The 26,074-nt window shown below is 41.5% G+C and overlaps 2 protein-coding genes and 1 long non-coding RNA gene across 65 annotated transcripts in view; 2 read left to right on the forward strand and 1 right to left on the reverse strand.

The window, feature by feature from the left end:
- ndufaf7 (NADH:ubiquinone oxidoreductase complex assembly factor 7) overlaps positions 1-7,165 on the forward strand; it is a 23,181-nt gene extending 16,016 nt beyond the window's left edge. For both annotated transcript variants that reach the window (XM_035794509.2, XM_035794508.2), the window contains exons 7-11: positions 2,535-2,593; positions 2,724-2,837; positions 3,827-3,970; positions 5,623-5,796; positions 6,042-7,165. In XM_035794509.2, the coding sequence (XP_035650402.1) occupies positions 2,535-2,593; positions 2,724-2,837; positions 3,827-3,970; positions 5,623-5,796; positions 6,042-6,281 (731 nt within the window). In that variant the 3' untranslated portion in view covers positions 6,282-7,165. The remainder of the gene's footprint in view (positions 1-2,534; positions 2,594-2,723; positions 2,838-3,826; positions 3,971-5,622; positions 5,797-6,041) is intronic.
- A 746-nt stretch (positions 7,166-7,911) lies between these two features.
- LOC118397888 (serine/threonine-protein kinase D3-like) overlaps positions 7,912-26,074 on the reverse strand; it is an 80,088-nt gene continuing 61,925 nt past the window's right edge. For 4 of the 50 annotated variants that reach the window (XM_052471214.1, XM_052471209.1, XM_052471216.1 and 1 more), the window contains 6 exons: positions 22,125-22,286; positions 20,933-21,031; positions 20,392-20,659; positions 19,629-19,714; positions 16,860-19,429; positions 7,912-10,176 (listed from right to left, as the gene is read on the reverse strand). In XM_052471214.1, the coding sequence (XP_052327174.1) occupies positions 19,256-19,429; positions 19,629-19,714; positions 20,392-20,659; positions 20,933-21,031; positions 22,125-22,286 (789 nt within the window). In that variant the 3' untranslated portion in view covers positions 7,912-10,176; positions 16,860-19,255. Of the gene's footprint in view, positions 13,871-13,894; positions 14,859-15,164; positions 15,483-16,270; positions 16,621-16,859; positions 19,430-19,628; positions 19,715-20,391; positions 20,660-20,932; positions 21,032-22,124; positions 22,287-26,074 lie in introns of those variants that run through there. The other 46 variants (XM_052471213.1, XM_052471212.1, XM_052471211.1 and 43 more) reach the window with 46 other exon arrangements.
- LOC127909465 (uncharacterized) lies at positions 9,945-16,709 on the forward strand. 13 transcript variants are annotated; one of them, XR_008071280.1, is made up of 7 exons: positions 9,945-10,084; positions 11,967-12,201; positions 13,214-13,307; positions 13,615-13,920; positions 14,932-15,166; positions 15,615-16,272; positions 16,533-16,620. It is a non-coding gene; the product is annotated as an uncharacterized LOC127909465 (long non-coding RNA). The 13 variants fall into 13 exon arrangements; XR_008071278.1 differs by lacking the exon at positions 13,214-13,307; XR_008071275.1 differs by lacking the exon at positions 11,967-12,201 and having other exon boundaries at positions 13,073-13,307.

Below are 26,074 nucleotides of genomic sequence, written 5' to 3' on the forward strand. Positions count from 1 at the left end.
TGGACAACCTTGTTTTACTCGTCTTGACAGTCTAAATAATTTCAGAGAAGTAGCCATTATTTAATATTTTACCCCTAAGGTTACTGTACATAACTTTAACCTATTTTATAAGAGAAATATTCCAGGGATTTATATATAAATTCCAGTCGTACTTTATCAAAAGCCTTTTCAAAGTCAGCTATGAATACCAGGCCTGGTTTCCAAGATTTTTCATAGTGTTCTATTGTTTCCAGTACTTGTCTTATATTATCTCCAATGTATCGTCCCTGTAAAAAACCTGTCTGATTAGGGTGAACAATATCCGACAATACCTTTTTTATTCTATGCGCTAATTCTTACACTAAAGTGTAAGGGGCCTCCAAATTTTTAAGTGGACTGGATCTTTTTATTTACCACTTGGATCCTGTTTCAGAAATAATGAAAACACACCTTCTTGAGTATTATTTTTGTAGGAGTGGTTAAAACATGCTAATAACTGTCCTCTGAGTATATCAAAAAAATATTTGGTATACCTCCACTCGTATGCCATCCAACCCTGGAGTTTTCCCAGACTTAAAGGCTTTAATTGTGTCAAGAAGTTCCTCCTCTGTGATTTGGCCTTCACATGAGTCTTTCTGCACAGCTGTTAATTTTACATAATTAATAGGAAAAAAATCCTTACAGTTAACATCGGTTAGTGAAGATGGAGGAGACTGAAGTGAAAACGTGCTTAAAATTGATTCCTCTTTCAAAATACACTGCTCAAAAAAATAAAGGGAACACTAAAATTATTACATTTAAAAGTATTAAATACTTTTTTCTTTACATAGTTGAATGTGCTGACAACAAAATCACACAAATTATCAATGGAAATAAAATGTATCAACCCATGGAGGTCTGGATTTCGAGTCACACTCAAAATTAAAGTGGAAAACCACACTACAGGCTGATCCAACTTTGATGTAATGTCCTTAAAACAAGTCAAAATGAGACTCAGTAGTGTGTGTGGCCTCCACGTACCTGTATGATCTCCCTACAATGCCTGGGCATGCTCCTGATGAGGTGGCGGATGGTCTCCTGAGGGATCTCCTCCCAGACCCGGACTAAAGCATCCACCAACTCATGGACAGTCTGTGGTGCAATGTGGTGTTAGTGGATGGAGCGAGACATGATGTCCCAGATGTGCTCAATTGGATTCAGGTCTGGGGAACGGGCGGGCCAGTCCATAGCATCAATGCCTTCCTCTTGCAGGAACTGCTGACACACTCCAGTCACATGAAGTCTAGCATTGTCTTGCATTAGGAGGAACCCAGGGCCAACCACACCAGCATATGGTCTCACAAGGCGTCTGAGGATCTCATCTCTGTACCTAATGACAGTAAGGCTACCTCTGGCGAGCACATGGAGGGCTGTGCGGACCCACAAAGAAATGCCACCCCACACCATGACTGACCCACCGCCAAACCGGTCATGCTGGAGGATGTTGCAGGCAGCAGAACATTCTCCACGGCGTCTCCAGACTCTGTCATGTCTGTCACATGCTCAGTGTGAACCTGCTTTCATCTGTGAAGAGCACAGGGCTCCAGTGGCGAATTTGCCAATCTTGGTGTTCTCTGGCAAATGCCAAACGTCCTGCACGGTGTTGGGCTGTAAGCACAACCCCCACCTGTGGACGTCGGGCCTTCATACCACCCTCATGGAGTCTGTTTCTGACTGTTTGAGCAGACACATGCACATTTGTGGCCTGCTGGAGGTCATTTTGCAGGGCTCTGGCAGTGCTCCTCCTTGCACAAAGGCGGAGGTAGCGGTCCTGCTGCTGGGATGTTGCCCTCCTACGGCCTCCTCCACGTCTCCTGATGTACTGGCCTGTCTCCTGGTAGTGCCTCCATGCTCTGGACACTACGCTGACAGACACAGCAAACCTTCTTGCCACAGCTCGCATTGATGTCCCATCCTGGATGAGCTGCACAACCTGAGCCACTTGTGTGGGTTGTAGACACTATCTCATGCTTTCACTAGAGTGAAAGCACCGCCAGCATTCAAAAGTGACCAAAACATCAGCCAGGAAGCATAGGAACTGAGAAGTGGTCTGTGGTTACCACCTGCAGAACCACTCCTTTATTGGGGGTGTCTTGCTAGTTGCCTATAATTTCCACCTGTTGTCTATTCCATTTGCACAACAGCAGGTGAAATTTATTGTCAATCAGTGTTGCTTCCTAAGTGGACAGTTTGATTTCACAGAAGTGTGATTGACTTGGAGTTACATTGTGTTGTTTAAGTGTTCCCTTTATTTTTTTGAGCAGTGTATCTTTTGAATCATGGGTGACTCCATCATTTTTCAGAAGTTTCAGTAAAATATTTTTGGTAGCATTTTATTTTTCCCCGTGTTCCATCCAGTTTGCTTTATTTTTTATAATATATTACACTTGATCTTTCATGAATAAGTTTCTCCATTTATTTTGGTTTTTCCTCTAACTTGTTGTGTGCCTCTGGTACAGTTTTTATTCTATCTACTATTAGTCCTATTTATTGTCATTTTTTTTAATTTCAAACAGGCTTCAGCATCTACCTCGCTCACGAGTTCTTTGATGCCTTACCCATCCACAAATTCCAGGTACATTTACTTCACCAGCTGTTTTGATGATACAGATAGATCTTGATAGCAGATCACAAAGAATTAAGTTATTGTAATTATCATTTGATCCATTGCATTGTGTTGTGCATTGATTGTGATGTGGGCCCAGGGAACAGAGAAGGGCTGGAGGGAGGTGATGGTGGATATTGACCCAGATGAGCCAGGAAAGCTGAGGCTTGTCATAGTGCCAGCTCCCACTCTGGCCTCTACTCAACTCATACAGGTGAGTGCTGCATGTTGATGCTTAACCATCTTTAAAAACAAAGAAAAAAAATCTTATCACGTTTAGTTTGTATGTATGGATCAGTTGAAAGATTCAAATAAAAATGATTGTAAGCATTTTATCGGACTCATCAAAATGTATCTATCGCTGATGTTCAATGTGAATGGATGTCTCCTAGATTGAAAACAGTTATATCTTTGCTGAAGCCTACATTGACACAAACACAGTCAAATTGCTCGACAAACTCCTTTTTCCTTAAAAGTTTGAACATCTGTGCAGCATCTGGTTTTTATTACCAGTGTTTCTGCAGTATATACAGTACCAACCTATTTGATCTGGCCTCACTGGAAGAGTGCAGGGGCTTTGAACAGCCTGCCAAAGCCTTACATCATGAGTGAACTTGGGTGAAACCCCCTTACTGGTTTTAAATCCTGGCTAATGGCTGCTGCCCCTGCCTGACTGTCTGTGTATCCCGGGTTCCACATACTGTAGTAGAGTTTGTTAACTGTTCTCTCTGCGCTCGCCAGTTAAAAGCCCTACATAATCTTATCTGTTGCTCTGTCATCTCTGTGGTCTAATGGGGTTTTCAATTACAAGTAGACAGGCCTATAGGTTTTAATACTCCACTTTAGTCTATTTTTTCCTCATAGATGTCCCAACATGTGTTACCTGATAGTCTAGGGGTATTTCCCAAATTGCACCCCATTCCCTTTATAGTGCACTACTTTTGACCGGGCCCAATGGGGCTCTGATCAAAAGTAATGCACTATAGAGGGAATAGGGTGCCATTTGGGATCTATCCTAACCCACCAAAGCTAACCCCTCCTGGTTTTGTGATGCCTTGGGGCTTAGAGCCAGTGCTGCGAAGTGGAGATGAATTGGAAGCAAAGTCATGTATGATTGCTGATGTGTGTGCTCAGGCCCCTGCTTCACCCATACAGGTAAGCAGAGACGCTCTTGTTTTTGTTCTGAAACCCCTTACCTCCTAGGCAGATGAAAAGAGACGGCACGTGGAGGTCTGCCCGGAGGGAGGGGTCATCGTCCAGCGCCTAGCCAATCGGATCACCGAGGATGGGGGTGCTGCACTGATTGCTGACTATGGGCACGACGGGACCAAGATGGACACGTTCAGAGTGAGTGTCATCATGTCTCCAACGTGGCCCGTTTATCAGCTGGTTTTAATACGGTCTGTGTGTGTGTGTGGTAAAGTGATTAGCCGAGTGAGCCTCAGCTACAAGGAAACAGATGCAGGAAGTCGACATGCCTCTCTTGCCCTTTGCTGGTGGCACACGGAAATCAGGGTCAACTACCCTCCAGTTCTGTTCCTGGGGCTACACCCTAACCCAGCCCCATCTGGCCCCTATTAAGAGGGGTGGGTTCTCCCTGCCTGGCTCCCAGGCTTTGGGACTCACTGATGTGTGTGATGAAAAGGGGGGTCAAGCAAGCGACCCCCTCCTTCAAAAGACAGGGAATCACAGAACTCCATCTGTTAAAGAACTACCCATCCCGGATCCGGTATATTTGCCATCAGCAACGCTGAATAGCATAGCGCAACATTCAAAAAAAAATTATAGAAAATATTCATATTCATGAAATCACAAGTGAAATATAGCGAAACACAGCTTAGCCTTTTGTTAATCACCCTGTCGTCTCAGATTTTGAAATTATGCTTTACAGCGAAAGCAATACAAGCGTTTGTGTAAGTTTATCTATAGCCTAGCATAGCATTATGTACACTTAGCATCAGGAAGTTTGGTCACGAAAATCAGAAAAGCAATCAAATTAACCGTTTACCTTTGATCTTCGGATGTTTTCACTCACGAGACTCCCAGTTAGACAGCAAATGTTCCTTTTGTTCCATAAAGATATCTTTTATATCCAAATACCTCCGTTAGTTTGGTGTGTTATGCCCAGGAATCCACCGGAAATAGCGGTCACGACAACACAGACAAAAATTCCAAATTATATCAAAAATGTCGACAGAAACATGGCAAACGTTTTTTATAATCAATCCTCAAGGTGTTTTTCAAATATCTATTCGATAATATATCAACCGGGACAGTTGGCTTTTCACTAGGACCGGGGGAAACAATGGCCGACTCTCGCTTTTGCGCAAAAATCACTCTGAGAGCCCCCACCTGACCACTTACGTAATGTGGTCGTTCACGCTCATTCTTCAAAATAAAGGCTTGAAACTATGTCTAAAAAATGTAGACACCTTAGGGAAGCCATAGAAAAAAGGAATCTCATTGATATCCCTTTCAATGGTCAATAGTGATGCATAGGAACACAGAGCTTTCAAAATAAGAGTCACTTCCTGATTGGATTTTTCTCAGGCTTTCGCCTGCAATATCAGTTCTGTAATACTCACAGACGATATTTTTACAGTTTTAGAAACTTTAGAGTGTTTTCTATCATAATCTGTCAATTATATGCATATTCTAGTATCTGGTCCTGAGACATAGGCCGTTTACTTTGGGAACGTTATTTTTACAAAAATAGAAATAGTGCCCCCTAGCTTCAAGAGGTTAACAAGGCAGCCATGTTTCAGGCAGGCTCACATTTATGTAACTAGATAAAAATGTTATCAATCGTTGCTCATGAGAGGAGAGACCTGATTTGGTATAAAAAAGGAAATTATTTCAGATCAATGTAATTTTTTAACAAATGAATTAAATCAAATGAAAATGTAACGATACACATATAATGAACTGTAGTAGTTTGCAGTAGTCATGTCTACCATTTCTGTCATAACATCAAAACACCACCTGTCCCCCACCCCCAGGGTTTTAAAGGTCATAAGCTCCATGATGTCCTAGCCTCGCCCGGCTCTGCTGACCTGACTGCTGATGTGGACTACAGTTACCTGAGGAGGATGGCTGGAGCTACGGTGGCCTGCATGGGCCCTGTCTCTCAGAAAGACTTCCTGAAAAATATGGGAATCGATACACGCTTACAGGTGAGTAGGAACCCTGTGTGCACACTTCCCTGTTCCACTTCTTTGTACATGGGGCTAAGGTGACCACTATATAAACAATCATAACAATCCGCTTGCATCTGTATCAGTTTCTGTCAAAGCATTAAGTTAAGTGGAAGCTCATGGTTTTCAACTGCCAATCGGGGCTTTCAAGATAACTTGGTATTTTACTTTTACTTTGCCCTCCACTCAATTATCTTTGTCTAATTGCAATGTTGTGTCTTCAGGTGCTGCTGAGGAACTGTGCAGACCCGTCCACAAGGGCCCAGTTGATCCAGGGCTATGACATGCTGACCAACCCCCTGAAGATGGGCGAGAGGTTCCAGTTCTTCACCATGCTCAACCATAGTCGGCTCACCAGGCCCGAGTCTGAGCAGTCCAAGGGGGGGAAGAAGATGGCCCCAGTGCCCAAGAAGGGCCCAGCGCCCCTGCCTGTGGCTGGCTTCAGTGAGCTTGGCCTTTCGTAAAGAACAGACATAGAGACTCACCACGGGTTCTTCTGCACTTCAGAGGCTGTGTATCAACTCACTTAAAAGTTGCACTATACCTTGATTACACATTTATAATTTAGCAGACATTCTTATCCAGAGCAACTTAGAATAGTGAGTTCATACATTTTCATACTTTTTTCCTTACTAGTCCCCAGTGGGAATCGAACCCACAAACCTGGCATTTCAAGCGCCATGCTCTACCATCTGAGCCACACAGGATTATATACACAAGATTTTTGGTTTGAAAAGTTTAACTGAAGTGCTGATAAAATCCTAAGAATTATGTACCTTGCCTCACTGAGGGAAGATGGTGGTTGCCATATTTCTCTATCATCTACATGTTCATTAGACCAACATACCTTGCCTCACTGAGGGAGTGGTAGACAATGTAACTTTGATCAGTCAGAAGAACGTCACTCTAGGTCACAGTGTCTGAAGCTATAGGAAACCATTCATGGCCCTTGGCCATGTGGTGCCTGGCTGTCTCCACATCTTGAAGCAATCTGGTGAACGTGGAGTTAGTAGATAGCGTATGCATCCCAGATGACAGCCTATTACCTATATAGTGCACTACTTTTGAACAGAGCCCTATGGGCTCGGGTCAAAAGTTGTGCACTACATAGGCAATAGGGTGTCATTTGGGACACAGTCAGCCACTCACAGCATGCTGTGTTTTGCTCTGACAGGCTCTCCCTCACTGCACCAGTAGCAATTAAAGGATACTATTACACAGGCCGATTACCGTAGCCATAATAACCAGCCCAAAAAAACTGAGCGACCCTAACATAAAGCTATCATATTAAAGACTTAATGAGTCATATCATATTAAAGACTGAATGATTAAAAGTCATTACAAAACATTTTCCGGTGTATATTATCGTTCTCTTTGTCTTGGAACCACATTTTCATACGATTAAGACTGAACATATTCTGGTATTAATCCAGTGTATCAGCATATTTACATTTTGAAAGAAATCTTAGAAGATTTCTTAGAAAGGCAACAGAAATCTTTTCCTGCTCAAACTTGTAGAGCGATAGGAAGCATTTTCTGGGGCCATCTACAGGCCTCAACATATGGTGCTATCGTTACACAGCAGTAGTTAACCATTTATTTTCTTCCCCAGCCACAAACAACTCTGTTCATCTAACATATGGCACAATGAAATGTGGCAGGCTACACTGGCACTGTGACAGTTGGATTTAACTACACAGATTAGCGACATAAAGAGAGCTCTTTACCCCAGTTCTTCTGACTCTGTTGGTTGTCTCCCAAATGGTACCCTATTCCCCATATAGGGCACTGATTAAAAGTTGTGCACTACATTGGGAATAGGGTCCCATTAGGGATGCAGGCGTCCCATAGTTTCCTCAGTCCCTCGACCAATTAAATGATCAAGAATACTTGCTCGTTTAAAACATTTCACTAAAATAGGATGCATTTGTGTGTTATGTTGTATGGCCTATCTTACGCAGATAATGATTCACTGTGAGTTCTCTTACATAAAGGTAGAATATGTTCCTTTGTCTGGAACACCGCAATATAATCTGATAAATAAAACCAAGGGGACACGAGCTGCAAATGAAATAAGTAGTAAATTCTCTACGGTACTGTCCGAGGCATTTATTTATTATTAGATATGTGAATATTGGAATATAGAAAACATTGACATCTGCCAATCCAGTGGCAGCACAGACTAAATGAATCTCAGGTTGAAATCATCACCCTTCTACGTGTGCTTTGTACTGAACATACAGCATGGAAAACATCATACCACAACATTGTTTCACAATCCAAAGGGGTGGATTGAGACTGAAAATAGACTAATACCAAAATAGGGAGTGTGAAGAAAACATACTGGAATTTCAATTGAGTCATTTGGTGTTTAAACATAAAACAACAATCATCATTTTTGTCCCTGCACACAACATTTAAATCATTTGATACTATAAATTAAATGAATGCATTCATTGTATTCTGTATTGTCATTAATATGTAACTGGGTTAGTATCCTGCATATGACTGCACTTGGTTCCATTGGTGTCAGCTAGTGGTGTCAAACGTTCTATTTGATTTAAAATGTGTTTGTATGTCAACCGCTATTAGCATGGACAAGCTGTGAGGTCATCATTCAAACGGACGTGCCCATGTTTTGGGATGGGAGAAACGCCAAACAAAGCCAAAATGTGACACACACACAAATTATGGATTTCTGTCTTCAACCAACATGTTGGCTTGTTTGACATAGTACAGAGTACTCAGTCCATTTATCTGCTGTTGGCTTGTTTGACATATTACAGAGTACTCAGTCCATTTATCTGCTGTTGGCTTGTTTGACATAGTGCAGAGTACTCAGTCCATTTATCTGCTGTTGGCTTGTTTGACATAGTACAGAGTACTCAGTCCATTTATCTGCTGTTGGCTTGTTTGACATAGTACAGAGTACTCAGTCCATTTATCTGCTGTTGGCTTGTTTGACATAGTACAGAGTACTCAGTCCATTTATCTGTTGTTGGCTTGTTTGACATCGTACAGAGTACTAAGTCCATTTATCTGCTGTTGGCTTGTTTGACATAGTACAGAGTACTCAGTCCATTTATCTGCTGTTGGCTTGTTTGACATAGTACAGAGTACTAAGTCCATTTATCTGCTGTTGGCTTGTTTGACATAGTACAGAGTACTCAGTCCATTTATCTGCTGTTGGCTTGTTTGACATAGTACAGAGTACTCAGTCCATTTATCTGCTGTTGGCTTGTTTGACATAGTACAGAGTACTCAGTCCATTTATCTGCTGTTGGCTTGTTTGACATAGTACAGAGTACTCAGTCCATTTATCTGTTGTTGGCTTGTTTGACATAGTACAGAGTACTCAGTCCATTTATCTGCTGTTGGCTTGTTTGACATATTACAGAGTACTCAGTCCATTTATCTGCTGTTGGCTTGTTTGACATAGTACAGAGTACTCAGTCCATTTATCTGTTGTTGGCTTGTTTGACATAGTACAGAGGACTCAGTCCATTTATCTGTTGTTGGCTTGTTTGACATAGTGCAGAGTACTAAGTCCATTTATCTGCTGTTGGCTTGTTTGACATAGTACAGAGTACTCAGTCCATTTATCTGTTGTTGGCTTGTTTGACATATTACAGAGGACTCAGTCCATTTATCTGCTGTTGGCTTGTTTGACATATTACAGAGTACTCAGTCCATTTATCTGTTGTTGTCTTGTTTGACATAGTGCAGAGTACTAAGTCCATTTATCTGCTGTTGGCATGTTTGACATAGTACAGAGTACTCAGTCCATTTATCTGCTGTTGGCTTGTTTGACACAGTACAGAGTACTCAGTCCATTTATCTGCTGTTGGCTTGTTTGACATATTACATGTTGGCTTGTTTGACATAGTACAGAGTACTCAGTCCATTTATCTGTTGTTGGCTTGTTTGACATATTACAGAGTACTCAGTCCATTTATCTGCTGTTGGCTTGTTTGACATAGTACAGAGTACTCAGTCCATTTATCTGCTGTTGGCTTGTTTGACATAGTACAGAGTACTCAGTCCATTTATCTGCTGTTGGCTTGTTTGACATATTACAGAGTACTCAGTCCATTTATCTGTTGTTGGCTTGTTTGACATAGTACAGAGTACTCAGTCCATTTATCTGTTGTTGGCTTGTTTGACATATTACAGAGTACTCAGTCCATTTATCTGCTGTTGGCTTGTTTGACATAGTACAGAGTACTCAGTCCATTTATCTGCTGTTGGCTTGTTTGACATATTACATGTTGGCTTGTTTGACATAGTACAGAGTACTCAGTCCATTTATCTGCTGTTGGCTTGTTTGACATAGTACAGAGTACTCAGTCCATTTATCTGCTGTTGGCTTGTTTGACATATTACAGAGTACTCAGTCCATTTATCTGTTGTTGGCTTGTTTGACATAGTACAGAGTACTCAGTCCATTTATCTGTTGTTGGCTTGTTTGACATATTACAGAGTACTCAGTCCATTTATCTGCTGTTGGCTTGTTTGACATATTACAGAGTACTCGGTCCATTTATCTGCTGTTGGCTTGTTTGACATAGTACAGAGTACTCAGTCCATTTATCTGCTGTTGGCTTGTTTGACATATTACATGTTGGCTTGTTTGACATATTACAGAGTACTCAGTCCATTTATCTGCTGTTGGCTTGTTTGACATAGTAAAGAGTACTCAGTCCATTTATCTGCTGTTGGCTTGTTTGACATAGTACAGAGTACTCAGTCCATTTATCTGCTGTTGGCTTGTTTGACATAGTACAGAGTACTCAGTCCATTTATCTGCTGTTGGCTTGTTTGACATAGTACAGAGTACTCAGTCCATTTATCTGCTGTTGGCTTGTTTGACATAGTACAGAGTACTCAGTCCATTTATCTGCTGTTGGCTTGTTTGACATAGTACAGAGTACTCAGTCCATTTATCTGCTGTTGGCTTGTTTGACATAGTACAGAGTACTCAGTCCATTTATCTGCTGTTGGCTTGTTTGACATAGTACAGAGTACTCAGTCCATTTATCTGCTATTGGCTTGTTTGACATAGTACAGAGTACTCAGTCCATTTATCTGCTGTTGGCTTGTTTGACATATTACATGTTGGCTTGTTTGACATATTACAGAGTACTCAGTCCATTTATCTGCTGTTGGCTTGTTTGACATAGTACAGAGTACTCAGTCCATTTATCTGCTGTTGGCTTGTTTGACATAGTACAGAGTACTCAGTCCATTTATCTGCTATTGGCTTGTTTGACATAGTACAGAGTACTCAGTCCATTTATCTGCTGTTGGCTTGTTTGACATAGTACAGAGTACTCAGTCCATTTATCTGCTGTTGGCTTGTTTGACATAGTACAGAGTACTCAGTCCATTTATCTGCTATTGGCTTGTTTGTCATAGTACAGAGTACTCAGTCCATTTATCTGCTGTTGGCTTGTTTGACATATTACATGTTGGCTTGTTTGACATATTACAGAGTACTCAGTCCATGTATCTGCTGTTGGCTTGTTTGACATATTACAGAGTACTCAGTCCATTTATCTGCTGTTGGCTTGTTTGACATATTACAGAGTACTCAGTCCATTTATCTGCTGTTGGCTTGTTTGACATATTACAGAGTACTCAGTCCATTTATCTGTTGTTGGCTTGTTTGACATATTACAGAGTACTCAGTCCATTTATCTGCTATTGGCTTGTTTGACATAGTACAGAGTACTCAGTCCATTTATCTGTTGTTGGCTTGTTTGACATATTACAGAGTACTCAGTCCATTTATCTGTTGTTGGCTTGTTTGACATATTACAGAGGACTCAGTCCATTTATCTGTTGTTGGCTTGTTTGACATATTACAGAGTACTCAGTCCATTTATCTGTTGTTGGCTTGTTTGACATATTACAGAGTACTCAGTCCATTTATCTGCTATTGGCTTGTTTGACATAGTACAGAGTACTCAGTCCATGTATCTGTTGTTGGCTTGTTTGACATATTACAGAGTACTCAGTCCATTTATCTGTTGTTGGCTTGTTTGACATATTACAGAGGACTCAGTCCATTTATCTGCTGTTGGCTTGTTTGACATATTACAGAGTACTCAGTCCATTTATCTGCTGTTGGCTTGTTTGACATATTACAGAGTACTCAGTCCATTTATCTGTTGTTGGCTTGTTTGACATAGTACAGAGTACTCAGTCCATTTATCTGCTGTTGGCTTGTTTGACATGGTACAGAGTACTCAGTCCATTTATCTGCTGTTGGCTTGTTTGACATATTACAGAGTACTCAGTCCATTTATCTGTTGTTGGCTTGTTTGACATAGTACAGAGTACTCAGTCCATTTATCTGCTGTTGGCTTGTTTGACATATTACATGTTGGCTTGTTTGACATATTACAGAGTACTCAGTCCATTTATCTGTTGTTGGCTTGTTTGACATAGTACAGAGTACTCAGTCCATTTATCTGCTGTTGGCTTGTTTGACATAGTACAGAGTACTCAGTCCATTTATCTGCTGTTGGCTTGTTTGACATATTACATGTTGGCTTGTTTGACATATTACATGTTGGCTTGTTTGACATAGTACAGAGTACTCAGTCCATTTATCTGTTGTTGGCTTGTTTGACATGGTACAGAGTACTCAGTCCATTTATCTGCTGTTGGCTTGTTTGACATATTACAGAGTACTCAGTCCATGTATCTGCTGTTGGCTTGTTTGACATATTACAGAGTACTCAGTCCATTTATCTGCTGTTGGCTTGTTTGACATATTACAGAGTACTCAGTCCATTTATCTGCTGTTGGCTTGTTTGACATATTACAGAGTACTCAGTCCATTTATCTGTTGTTGGCTTGTTTGACATATTACAGAGTACTCAGTCCATTTATCTGCTATTGGCTTGTTTGACATAGTACAGAGTACTCAGTCCATTTATCTGTTGTTGGCTTGTTTGACATATTACAGAGTACTCAGTCCATTTATCTGTTGTTGGCTTGTTTGACATATTACAGAGGACTCAGTCCATTTATCTGTTGTTGGCTTGTTTGACATATTACAGAGTACTCAGTCCATTTATCTGCTATTGGCTTGTTTGACATAGTACAGAGTACTCAGTCCATTTATCTGTTGTTGGCTTGTTTGACATATTACAGAGTACTCAGTCCATGTATCTGTTGTTGGCTTGTTTGACATATTACAGAGTACTCAGTTCATTTATCTGCTGTTGGCTTGTTTGACATATTACAGAGTACTCAGTCCATTTATCTGTTGTTGGCTTGTTTGACATAGTACAGAGTACTCAGTCCATTTATCTGCTGTTGGCTTGTTTGACATGGTACAGAGTACTCAGTCCATTTATCTGCTGTTGGCTTGTTTGACATATTACAGAGTACTCAGTCCATTTATCTGTTGTTGGCTTGTTTGACATAGTACAGAGTACTCAGTCCATTTATCTGCTGTTGGCTTGTTTGACATATTACATGTTGGCTTGTTTGACATATTACAGAGTACTCAGTCCATTTATCTGTTGTTGGCTTGTTTGACATAGTACAGAGTACTCAGTCCATTTATCTGCTGTTGGCTTGTTTGACATAGTACAGAGTACTCAGTCCATTTATCTGCTGTTGGCTTGTTTGACATATTACATGTTGGCTTGTTTGACATATTACATGTTGGCTTGTTTGACATAGTACAGAGTACTCAGTCCATTTATCTGTTGTTGGCTTGTTTGACATGGTACAGAGTACTCAGTCCATTTATCTGCTGTTGGCTTGTTTGACATGGTACAGAGTACTCAGTCCATTTATCTGCTGTTGGCTTGTTTGACATAGTACAGAGTACTCAGTCCATTTATCTGCTGTTGGCTTGTTTGACATATTACAGAGTACTCAGTCCATTTATCTGTTGTTGGCTTGTTTGACATAGTACAGAGTACTCAGTCCATTTATCTGTTGTTGGCTTGTTTGACATAGTACAGAGTACTCAGTCCATTTATCTGTTGTTGGCTTGTTTGACATAGTACAGAGTACTCAGTCCATTTATCTGCTGTTGGCTTGTTTGACATATTACATGTTGGCTTGTTTGACATATTACATGTTGGCTTGTTTGACATAGTACAGAGTACTCAGTCCATTTATCTGTTGTTGGCTTGTTTGACATGGTACAGAGTACTCAGTCCATTTATCTGCTGTTGGCTTGTTTGACATGGTACAGAGTACTCAGTCCATTTATCTGCTGTTGGCCTGTTTGACATAGTACAGAGTACTCAGTCCATTTATCTGCTGTTGGCTTGTTTGACATATTACAGAGTACTCAGTCCATTTATCTGCTGTTGGCTTGTTTGACATAGTACAGAGTACTCAGTCCATTTATCTGCTGTTGGCTTGTTTGACATAGTACAGAGTACTCAGTCCATTTATCTGCTGTTGGCTTGTTTGACATAGTACAGAGTACTCAGTCCATTTATCTGCTGTTGGCTTGTTTGACATAGTACAGAGTACTCAGTCCATTTATCTGCTGTTGGCTTGTTTGACATAGTACAGAGTACTCAGTCCATTTATCTGCTGTTGGCTTGTTTGACATAGTACAGAGTACTCAGTCCATTTATCTGTTGTTGGCTTGTTTGACATAGTACAGAGTACTCAGTCCATTTATCTGCTGTTGGCTTGTTTGACATAGTACAGAGTACTCAGTCCATTTATCTGCTGTTGGCTTGTTTGACATAGTACAGAGTACTCAGTCCATTTATCTGCTGTTGGCTTGTTTGACATATTACAGAGGACTCAGTCCATTTATCTGTTGTTGGCTTGTTTGACATATTACAGAGTACTCAGTCCATTTATCTGTTGTTGGCTTGTTTGACATATTACAGAGTACTCAGTCCATTTATCTGCTATTGGCTTGTTTGACATAGTACAGAGTACTCAGTCCATGTATCTGTTGTTGGCTTGTTTGACATATTACAGAGTACTCAGTCCATTTATCTGTTGTTGGCTTGTTTGACATATTACAGAGGACTCAGTCCATTTATCTGCTGTTGGCTTGTTTGACATATTACAGAGTACTCAGTCCATTTATCTGCTGTTGGCTTGTTTGACATATTACAGAGTACTCAGTCCATTTATCTGTTGTTGGCTTGTTTGACATAGTACAGAGTACTCAGTCCATTTATCTGCTGTTGGCTTGTTTGACATGGTACAGAGTACTCAGTCCATTTATCTGCTGTTGGCTTGTTTGACATATTACAGAGTACTCAGTCCATTTATCTGTTGTTGGCTTGTTTGACATAGTACAGAGTACTCAGTCCATTTATCTGCTGTTGGCTTGTTTGACATATTACATGTTGGCTTGTTTGACATATTACAGAGTACTCAGTCCATTTATCTGTTGTTGGCTTGTTTGACATAGTACAGAGTACTCAGTCCATTTATCTGCTGTTGGCTTGTTTGACATAGTACAGAGTACTCAGTCCATTTATCTGCTGTTGGCTTGTTTGACATATTACATGTTGGCTTGTTTGACATATTACATGTTGGCTTGTTTGACATAGTACAGAGTACTCAGTCCATTTATCTGTTGTTGGCTTGTTTGACATGGTACAGAGTACTCAGTCCATTTATCTGCTGTTGGCTTGTTTGACATATTACAGAGTACTCAGTCCATGTATCTGCTGTTGGCTTGTTTGACATATTACAGAGTACTCAGTCCATTTATCTGCTGTTGGCTTGTTTGACATATTACAGAGTACTCAGTCCATTTATCTGCTGTTGGCTTGTTTGACATATTACAGAGTACTCAGTCCATTTATCTGTTGTTGGCTTGTTTGACATATTACAGAGTACTCAGTCCATTTATCTGCTATTGGCTTGTTTGACATAGTACAGAGTACTCAGTCCATTTATCTGTTGTTGGCTTGTTTGACATATTACAGAGTACTCAGTCCATTTATCTGTTGTTGGCTTGTTTGACATATTACAGAGGACTCAGTCCATTTATCTGTTGTTGGCTTGTTTGACATATTACAGAGTACTCAGTCCATTTATCTGCTATTGGCTTGTTTGACATAGTACAGAGTACTCAGTCCATTTATCTGTTGTTGGCTTGTTTGACATATTACAGAGTACTCAGTCCATGTATCTGTTGTTGGCTTGTTTGACATATTACAGAGTACTCAGTTCATTTATCTGCTGTTGGCTTGTTTGACATATTACAGAGTACTCAGTCCATTTATCTGTTGTTGGCTTGTTTGACATAGTACAGAGTACTCAGTCCATTTATCTGCTGTTGGCTTGTTTGACATGGTACAGAGTACTCAGTCCATTTATCTGCTGTTGGCTTGTTTGACATATTACAGAGTACTCAGTCCATTTATCTGTTGTTGGCTTGTTTGACATAGTACAGAGTACTCAGTCCATTTATCTGCTGTTGGCTTGTTTGACATATTACATGTTGGCTTGTTTGACATATTACAGAGTACTCAGTCCATTTATCTGTTGTTGGCTTGTTTGACATAGTACAGAGTACTCAGTCCATTTATCTGCTGTTGGCTTGTTTGACATAGTACAGAGTACTCAGTCCATTTATCTGCTGTTGGCTTGTTTGACATATTACATGTTGGCTTGTTTGACATATTACATGTTGGCTTGTTTGACATAGTACAGAGTACTCAGTCCATTTATCTGTTGTTGGCTTGTTTGACATGGTACAGAGTACTCAGTCCATTTATCTGCTGTTGGCTTGTTTGACATGGTACAGAGTACTCAGTCCATTTATCTGCTGTTGGCTTGTTTGACATAGTACAGAGTACTCAGTCCATTTATCTGCTGTTGGCTTGTTTGACATATTACAGAGTACTCAGTCCATTTATCTGTTGTTGGCTTGTTTGACATAGTACAGAGTACTCAGTCCATTTATCTGTTGTTGGCTTGTTTGACATAGTACAGAGTACTCAGTCCATTTATCTGTTGTTGGCTTGTTTGACATAGTACAGAGTACTCAGTCCATTTATCTGCTGTTGGCTTGTTTGACATATTACATGTTGGCTTGTTTGACATATTACATGTTGGCTTGTTTGACATAGTACAGAGTACTCAGTCCATTTATCTGTTGTTGGCTTGTTTGACATGGTACAGAGTACTCAGTCCATTTATCTGCTGTTGGCTTGTTTGACATGGTACAGAGTACTCAGTCCATTTATCTGCTGTTGGCCTGTTTGACATAGTACAGAGTACTCAGTCCATTTATCTGCTGTTGGCTTGTTTGACATATTACAGAGTACTCAGTCCATTTATCTGCTGTTGGCTTGTTTGACATAGTACAGAGTACTCAGTCCATTTATCTGCTGTTGGCTTGTTTGACATAGTACAGAGTACTCAGTCCATTTATCTGCTGTTGGCTTGTTTGACATAGTACAGAGTACTCAGTCCATTTATCTGCTGTTGGCTTGTTTGACATAGTACAGAGTACTCAGTCCATTTATCTGCTGTTGGCTTGTTTGACATAGTACAGAGTACTCAGTCCATTTATCTGCTGTTGGCTTGTTTGACATAGTACAGAGTACTCAGTCCATTTATCTGTTGTTGGCTTGTTTGACATAGTACAGAGTACTCAGTCCATTTATCTGCTGTTGGCTTGTTTGACATAGTACAGAGTACTCAGTCCATTTATCTGCTGTTGGCTTGTTTGACATAGTACAGAGTACTCAGTCCATTTATCTGCTGTTGGCTTGTTTGACATAGTACAGAGTACTCAGTCCATTTATCTGCTGCAGTCTTTTTATCCTACCATGCTTTTTGTCACTTTGTCACTGATCAGACTTTGTCAGCATCCCAAATGGCACCCTATCCCCTATATAGTGCACGGGTTTTGACCACAGCTTAAGTCAGAAGTAGTGCTCTATATAAGGAATAGGGTGCCATTTGGGATAAAATCCTTTGTGAATCTGCCTTGGCCTTGCAGCTCCCTCACTGGGGTACAGCAGCAGGTCTGGCGTTGAGTGGGAATCCACTCAATCATCCGTACAAACACAACACATGTAATGAAATGAAATGAGAAGGAAAATAAATAAGGCAGAGCCCCGAGGTCGTCACATCAGTTCTTGAATTAAAAAAAAACATTTCTCAACTATCTTTACTTCATTGGAGAGAAAAAAACACATTTGTAAGCTATGGCTGAGAGCAGAGAATTAACATCTACAATTATCTAGGCTTGGTCCTATCAATGTTTTTGTGACACTTAGCACTCTACTCCATTCAATTGACATCCAGAATTTGATACAAAAATAAAGGTAGAATCTTAAAAAATGTAATTATTTCTATGGGAAGATTTCTCAGGCTTTGGATAGACCGGTATTATTTTTGCTGGGGGTTTTTCTCAGGTATTTTTCTAAGGGGGGTTAAGACCGTGTGTAGCAGCTGCTGATTGGTTCACAACTTCATTCAAAGCATCCAATAAGGGAGCCAGAGATTACAGGTGTTAACAAATAGTGCAAAAAACATCCTATCGAATAAGCAAAATATATTCAATATATATTCAAAACATCAGCATATTTTGTATGTTTTCGAGTTCAACAGCCTTACATGAAACCATTGGAAATAAATGTTTTCAAAAAATAGCACTCATGGTAAATTAACAAATCAATGTAGTCGTGAGATTTCAAATACACATGATACACTAACAACATTAGAAAAATATGCTATAGAAGCCGAAAAGCTGAAATGTCTCTTGGATTTGGTCCAAACCATCTTTTACTGTAGCCATTTTTCTGGGTTGAATGGCAGTGCAAATGTTTATTACTGTTGCTGAGGGAGTCCCCAACTAACCAACCACTTAGGGTTCGTCTTTCAGGCTCAAGAGACAGACTGTATGTCAGAGGTATTCAACAATTCAACCCTACGACGTCTGGAGCCTGATGGTTTTCTGTTCTACCTGATAATTAATTGCACCCACCTGGTGTCCCAGGTCTAAATCAGTCCTTGATTAGAGGGAAAGAATGAAAAAATGCAGTGGAAATGGCATCTAGGTCCAGAGTTGAATATGAGGTCTGTATATTATGGCTTGTAGAGACAGTCAGTGGAGAGAGAATCCACATACGTAAGGTCTCTGGAATGTGATGAAAACCAAACAACCTGAAGATACTCGATCTCGATCGTCGCTCCTTTCCTCACAACACCACGAATGTGTTCCCATGCTACTGTACCACCATACAGCTGCTTGTCCACTGCAGCGCCTCCTGTCTGTTCCATGTGGTAATGCACAATGACACCTTTATGCACAAACATATAGGGTACATGCATCTCCCCCTGTTTAAGCTTACAGTCTTCGCCAGCAGTAGCAGGTTCCAGGGACCCAAGCACTAGCTATGGGTCTCCGAGTCTCAGGATGTCCTGTGAACTCCTGAAACGTGCAGCCTGCAGGTAGTCCTCCCAGCCACTAGGGGTCCTCTTCCATGTCGTCCAGGTTGGGCGCCATGATGAAGTGCTTGGGATAATGCAGGTTCCGCTCGTCGGCGTGCTCCTCCCAGCGGGCGTCGTCGCTCTCGTGGGTGATGTAGCGCTCCCCTCTGCGTGTCTCAAACTCCCGCAGGTCCAGCCACGTCTGATAGTCCTGGAGGACGGAAGGGAAGTGTAGGGGGAGTGTATTGTCATTACTAAACTGCAAGGAGAAGTACAGGAGGACTTTCATAGATCCTTAGATGGAGTAAGTTCTATTTCCACAGCAGAGTGAACTGAACATCATAGACATGTTGCATTTAATGACGTGATGAATGTAGTGTGACAAAGTAGTCACTGTGCAGGTGTGTTACCTGGAGCCAGGGGTGACTGAGAGACTTGTCCACACTGTAGCGCTTCCTCATCTTCACCTGGAGGAGGTTGTTGATCAGGTCTGTGGCTGTGGGTATGGATGGACCAACATGGACAACATTGACATCAGAAACAAGTGATATCTACATTTCCATCCATCCATCCCTTTACTCTGGCCACTCCAGACTAGAAAGAAATACATGGCTACCTCTAGGTTGAGTCAATTAGGACTACAAAACTATTCTGCTGTTCTCAGCCTCAAAGTTCCAAAGACATTTTAAAGAGATGAGCAGTAGGCCTTTTTCTGAGGTGGAAGATTGAAAGAGAACACCCTGAGAGGTGAACAGTCGCTCTGGATAAGAGCGTCTGCTAAATGACTTAAATGTAATGTAACACCACTGGTAAAATCACAGCAAATGTTATCTTTATTTAACTAAGCAAGTCAGTTAAGAACAAATTCTTATTTACAATGACGGCCTACCCCGACCAAACCTGGACAACGCTGGGCCAATTGTGTGCCGCCCTATGGGAATCCCAATCACGGCCGGATGTGATATAGCCTGGAATCAAACCAGGGACTGTAGTGACACCTCTTGCACTGAGATGCAGTGCCTTAGACCACTGCAACACTCGGGAGATAGGTAGATAGGTGGTCTACAGGTCGACCCACACAGGCTATATCCCAAATGGCACCCTATTCCCTACTATACATATGGGCCATGATCAAAATATAGGGTGCCATTTTAGGGCATGCACTTCTCTTACCCTCTCCAGAGATGTCCTTCCAGGGGTTGGAAGGGTACATGAAGGCAGCGTTCTGGATCTGGTCGTTGATGTCCTCGTCCTCATTGAAGGGGAAGGTCCCACTGAGGCTGACGTAAACGATCACACCTACCGACCACATGTCCAGGGAACGGTTGTAACCTTTACTGCGTAGGACCTCGGGTGCCAGGTAGGCGGGTGTGCCGACCACAGAGCGCCTGAACGACTTCTCGCCAATGATGCGAGCGAAGCCAAAGTCACATAGCTTCACCTTTAGGAACACACATTGGAACCAAGGCCATCACTGAGCTGTCATTCCTTATGGGTAAGTTCCATTTTCTATGATTTAGTTAGCAAAGTAATTATAAGTGATTGATAACAAATTCTCTTTTACAATAACAACCTGGTTAAATAAAGCAATAGCATAATGAGTCAGTACTTCAGTTAGCTTGTTGTGGTGGACCACAGACTTACGTAAATAGAACATAGTAACATAATCAGTATTGCATTGCATCATGTTGTGGTGGACAGCTCATGCACTCACCTGAGGGAAGGGCTCCGCGGAGGCCAGCAGCACATTCTCAGGCTTCAGGTCACAGTGGACGATGTTCTTAAAATGGAGATGCCTCAGAGCCACTAGGATCTGCGGGTCAGGAAGCACATGGGGTGACGTACTTCTAGCTGAGCTATGGTACTTATCATTACAGTGGCTGTCCACTGGCTGGACTGTATTGTGTAATTACCTCTAAAAGGCACTAGGCCTAGGGCAGTGGTTCCAACAACTGAATTTGGCTCTGCCTAGAGTAACCCTGAAGTACCCACTCAGTAGGTCTATGGTCTCATGAGTCTTCTCAAGTACCCCCTGTTGATTGGCCAAGTACCCCCAGGCGTCCTACTACCCCTGGTTGAGAACCACTGGCCTAGGGTAAGGTTTTGGGTAACTGTTATAGGTACAGTGTAATAATGATTAATTACAATAGTTATTACATTGTACTGACAGGAACAATTATAAAGTAATACAAACACTGTATGCAAAGTGTTACCGTGTTGGTCATTATGAGGTAGATTTTATTTTATTATTATTTATTTATTTCACCTTTATTTAACCAGGTAGGCTAGTTGAGAACACCTTTATTTAACCAGGTAGGCTAGTTGAGAACACCTTTATTTAACCAGATAGGCTAGTTGAGAACACCTTTATTTAACCAGGTAGGCTAGTTGAGAACACCTTTATTTAACCAGGTAGGCTAGTTGAGAACACCTTTATTTAACCAGGTAGGCTAGTTGAGAACACCTTTATTTAACCAGGTAGGCTAGTTGAGAACACCTTTATTTAACCAGGTAGGCTAGTTGAGAACACCTTTATTTAACCAGGTAGGCTAGTTGAGAACAAGTTCTCATTTACAACTGCGACCTGGCCAAGATAAAGCAAAGCAGTGTGAACAGACAACACAGAGTTACACATAGAGTAAACAATTAACAAGTCAATAACACAGTAGAAAAAAAAGAGAGTCGATATACATTGTATGCAAAAGGCATGAGGAGGTAAGCGAATAATTACAATTTAGCAGATTAACACTGGAGTGATAAATGATCAGATGGTCATGTACAGGTAGAGATACTGGTGTGCAAAAGAGCAGAAAAGTAAATAAATATAAACAGTATGGGGATGAGGTAGGTAAATTGGGTGGGCTATTTAGATCACAGATATTACTGAGTACTGAGTAGTGAGTGACCTGTGTGACCAGGAACTTGGTGAGACGCTCCGGGAGCTTGCTCTTCTCACTGGATAGGATCATCTCCAGCATGTCTCCATGGAGCTTCTCCATGACAACAAAGACCCTCTCGGGGGTCTCGAACATGCACTCCAGGTTGACGATGCCAGGATGGTGAAGGTTCTGACAGGCAGGGAGACAGGGATTCAATTCAATTAGTTTCAAAGATCATTTATCCCTGATGTGCATTTAGAGGGAGAAGACCTTAGAGACACTATGGGCAGGGTGACAGATGACCTCAGCTATGATGAGCAAAGGGATGCACACACACAGTATATATATATATATATATATATATATATATATACACACACACACACACACACACACACACACACACACACACACACACACACACACACACACACACACACACACACACACACACACACACACACACACACACACACACACGCACTGAGTGTAGAAAACATTAGGAACACCTGCTCTTTCCATGACATAGACTGACCATGTGTATCCATGTGAAAACTATGATCCCTTATTGATGTCACCACTTCAATCAGTGTAGATGAAGGGGAGGAGACAGGTTAAAGAATGATCTTTAAGCCTAAACACAATTGAGCCCTGGATTGTGTATGTGTGTCATTCAGAGGGTGAATGGGCAAGACAAGATATTTAAGTGCCTTTGGACGGGGTATGGTAGTAGGTGTTAAGGAGCACCGGTTTGTGTCAAGAACTGCAACACTTCTAGGTTTTTCATGTGTATCAAGAATGGTCCACCAACCAAAGGGCATCCAGCCAACTTGACACAACTGTGGAAATTATTAGAGTCAGCATGGACCAGCATCCTTGTGGAACGCTTTTGACACTGTGTACAATCTAATCCCCCGACAAATTGAGGCTGTTCTGAGGGCAAAAAGGGGAGTGCAACTCAATATTAAGAAGGTGTCCTTCATTTTTGATAGAGCTCTAGGGTTCCTCTGTGGAGATGAGAGAAGCTTCCAGAAGGACAACCATCTCTGCAGAACTCCAGCAATCAGGCCTTAATGGTAGAGTGGCCAGACGGAAACCACTCCTCAGTAAAAGGCACATGACAGCCCGCTTGGAGTTTGCCAAAAGGCACCTATAGACTCAGACCATGAGAAAAACGATTCTCTGGTCTGATGAAACACAGATTGAACTCTTTGGCCTGAATGCCAAGCGTCACGTCTGGAGGAAACCTGGCACCATCCCTACTGTGAAGCACGGTGGTGGCAGCATCATGCTGTGGGGAAGGGAGACTAGGGTTAGGGTTACACCATTCTCAACGTCAACAGTGAAGAGGCAACTACGGGATGCTGGCCATCTAGGCAGAGTTGCAAAGAAAAAGCCATATCTCAGACTGGCCAATAAAAATAAAAGATTAAGATGGGCAAAAGAACACAGACACTGGACAGAGGAACTCTACCTAGAATGCCAGGATCCCGAAGTCGCCTCTTCACTGTTGAAGTTGAGACGGTGTTTTGTGGGTACTATTTAATGAAGCTTCCGGTTGAGGACTTGTGAGGCGTCTGTTTCTCAAACTAGACACTCTAATGTACTTGTCCTCTTGCTCAGTTGTGCACCGGGGCTTCACACTCTTTTTATTCTGGTTAGAGCCAGTTTGCGCTGTTCTGTAAAGGGAATAGTACACAGAACTGTACGAGATCTTTAGTTTCTTGGCAATTTCTCGCTTGGAATTGCCTTCATTTCTCAGAACAAGAATAGTCTAACGAGTTTCAGAAGAAAGATCTTTGTTTCTGGACATTTTGAGCCTGTAATCGAACCCACAAATGCTGATGCTCCAGATACTCAACTAGTCTAAAGAAGGACAGTTTTATTGCTTCTTCAATCAGAACAACAGTTTTCAGCTGTGCTAACATAATTGCAAAAGGGTTTTCTAATGATCAATTAGCCTTTTAAAATGATAAACTTGGATTAGCTAGCACAACATGCCATTGGAACACAGGAGTGTTGGTTGCTGATAATGGGCCTCTGTACGCCTATGTAGATATTCCATATAGAATCCGTTTCCAGCTACAATAGTCATTCACAACATTAACAATGTCTACACTGTATTTCTGATCAATTTGATGTTATTTTAATGGACAAAAAAAAAAGTGTTTCTTTCAAAAACAAGGACATTTCTAAGTGACCCCAAACTTTTGAACGGTAGTGTATATATACAGTGGGGCAAAAAAGTATTTAGTCAGCCACCAATTGTGCAAGTTCTCCCACTTAAAAAGATGAGAGAGGCCTGTAATTTTAATCATAGGTACACTTCAACTATGACAGACAAAAGGAGAAAAGAAATCCAGAAAATCACATAGTAGGATTTTTAATGAATTTATTTGCAAATTATGGTGGAAAATAAGTATTTGGTCACCAACAAACAAGCAAGAATTCTGACTCTCACAGACCTGTAACTTCTTCTTTAAGAGGCTCCTCTGTCCTCCACTCATTACCTGTATTAATGGCACCTGTTTGAACATGTTATCAGTATAAAAGACACCTGTCCACAACCTCAAACAGTCACACTCCAAACTCCACTATGGCCAAGACCAAAGAGCTGTCAAAGGACACCAGAAACAAAATTGTAGACCTGCACCAGGCTGGGAAGACTGAATCTGCAATAGGTAAACAGCTTGGTTTGAAGAAATCAACTGTGGGAGGAATTATTAGGAAATGCAAGACATACAAGCCACTGATAATCTCCCTCGATCTGGAGCTCCACGCAATATCTCACCCCGTGGGGTCAAAATGATCACAAGAACGGTGAGCAAAAATCCCAGAACCACACGAGGGGACCTAGTGAATGACCCGCAGAGAGCTGGGACCAAAGTAACAAAGCCTACCATCAGTAACACACTATGCCGCCAGGGACTCAAATCCTGCAGTGCCAGATGTGTCCCCCTGCTTAAGCCAGTACAAGTCCAGGCCCGTCTGAAGTTTGCTAGAGAGCATTTGGATGATCCAGAAGAAGATTGGGAGAATGTCATATGGTCAGAAGAAACCAAAATATAACTTTTTGGTAAAAACTCAACTCGTTGTGTTTGGAGGACAAAGAATGCTGAGTTGCATCCAAAGAACACCATACCTACTGTGAAGCATGGGAGTGGAAACATCATGCTTTGGGGCTGTTTTTCTGCAAAGGGACCAGGACGACTGATCCGTGTAAAGGAAAGAATGAATGGGGCCATGTATCGTGAGATTTTGAGTGAAAACCTCTTTCCATCAGCAAGGGCATTGAAGATGAAACGTGGCTGGGTCTTTCAGCATGACAATGATCCCAAACACACCGCCCGGGCAACGAAGGAGTGGCTTCGTAAGAAGCACTTCAAGGTCCTGGAGTGGCCTAGCCAGTCTCCAGATCTCAACCCCATTGAAAATCTTTGAAAGTCTGCGTGGCCCAGCAACAGCCCCAAAACATCACTGCTCTAGAGGAGTTCTGCATGGAGGAATGGGCCAAAATACCAGCAACAGTGTGTGAAAACCTTGTAAAGACTCACAGAAAGCTTTTGACCTCTGTCATTGCCAACAAAGGGTATATAACAAAGTATTGAGATAAACTTTTGTTATTGACCAAATACTTATTTTCCACCATAATTTGCAAATAAATTCATAAAAAATCCTACATTGTGATTTTCTGGATTTTTTTTCTCATTTTGTCTGTCATAGTTTAAGTGTACCTATGATTAAAATTCCAGGCTTCTCTCATCTTTTTAAGTAGGAGAACTTGCACAATTGGTGGCTGACTAAATACTTTTTTGCCCCACTCTGTGTGTGTGTGTGTGTGTGTGTGTGTGTGTGTGTGTGTGTGTGTGTGTGTGTGTGTGTGTGTGTGTGTGTGTGTGTGTGTGTGTGTGTGTGTGTGTGTGTGTGTGTGTGTGTGCGTGCGTGCGTGCGTGCGTGCGTGCGTGCGTGTGTGTGTG

Source organism: Oncorhynchus keta, chromosome 19 (assembly GCF_023373465.1).
Source record: "Oncorhynchus keta strain PuntledgeMale-10-30-2019 chromosome 19, Oket_V2, whole genome shotgun sequence".
Lineage (NCBI taxonomy): Eukaryota > Metazoa > Chordata > Actinopteri > Salmoniformes > Salmonidae > Oncorhynchus > Oncorhynchus keta.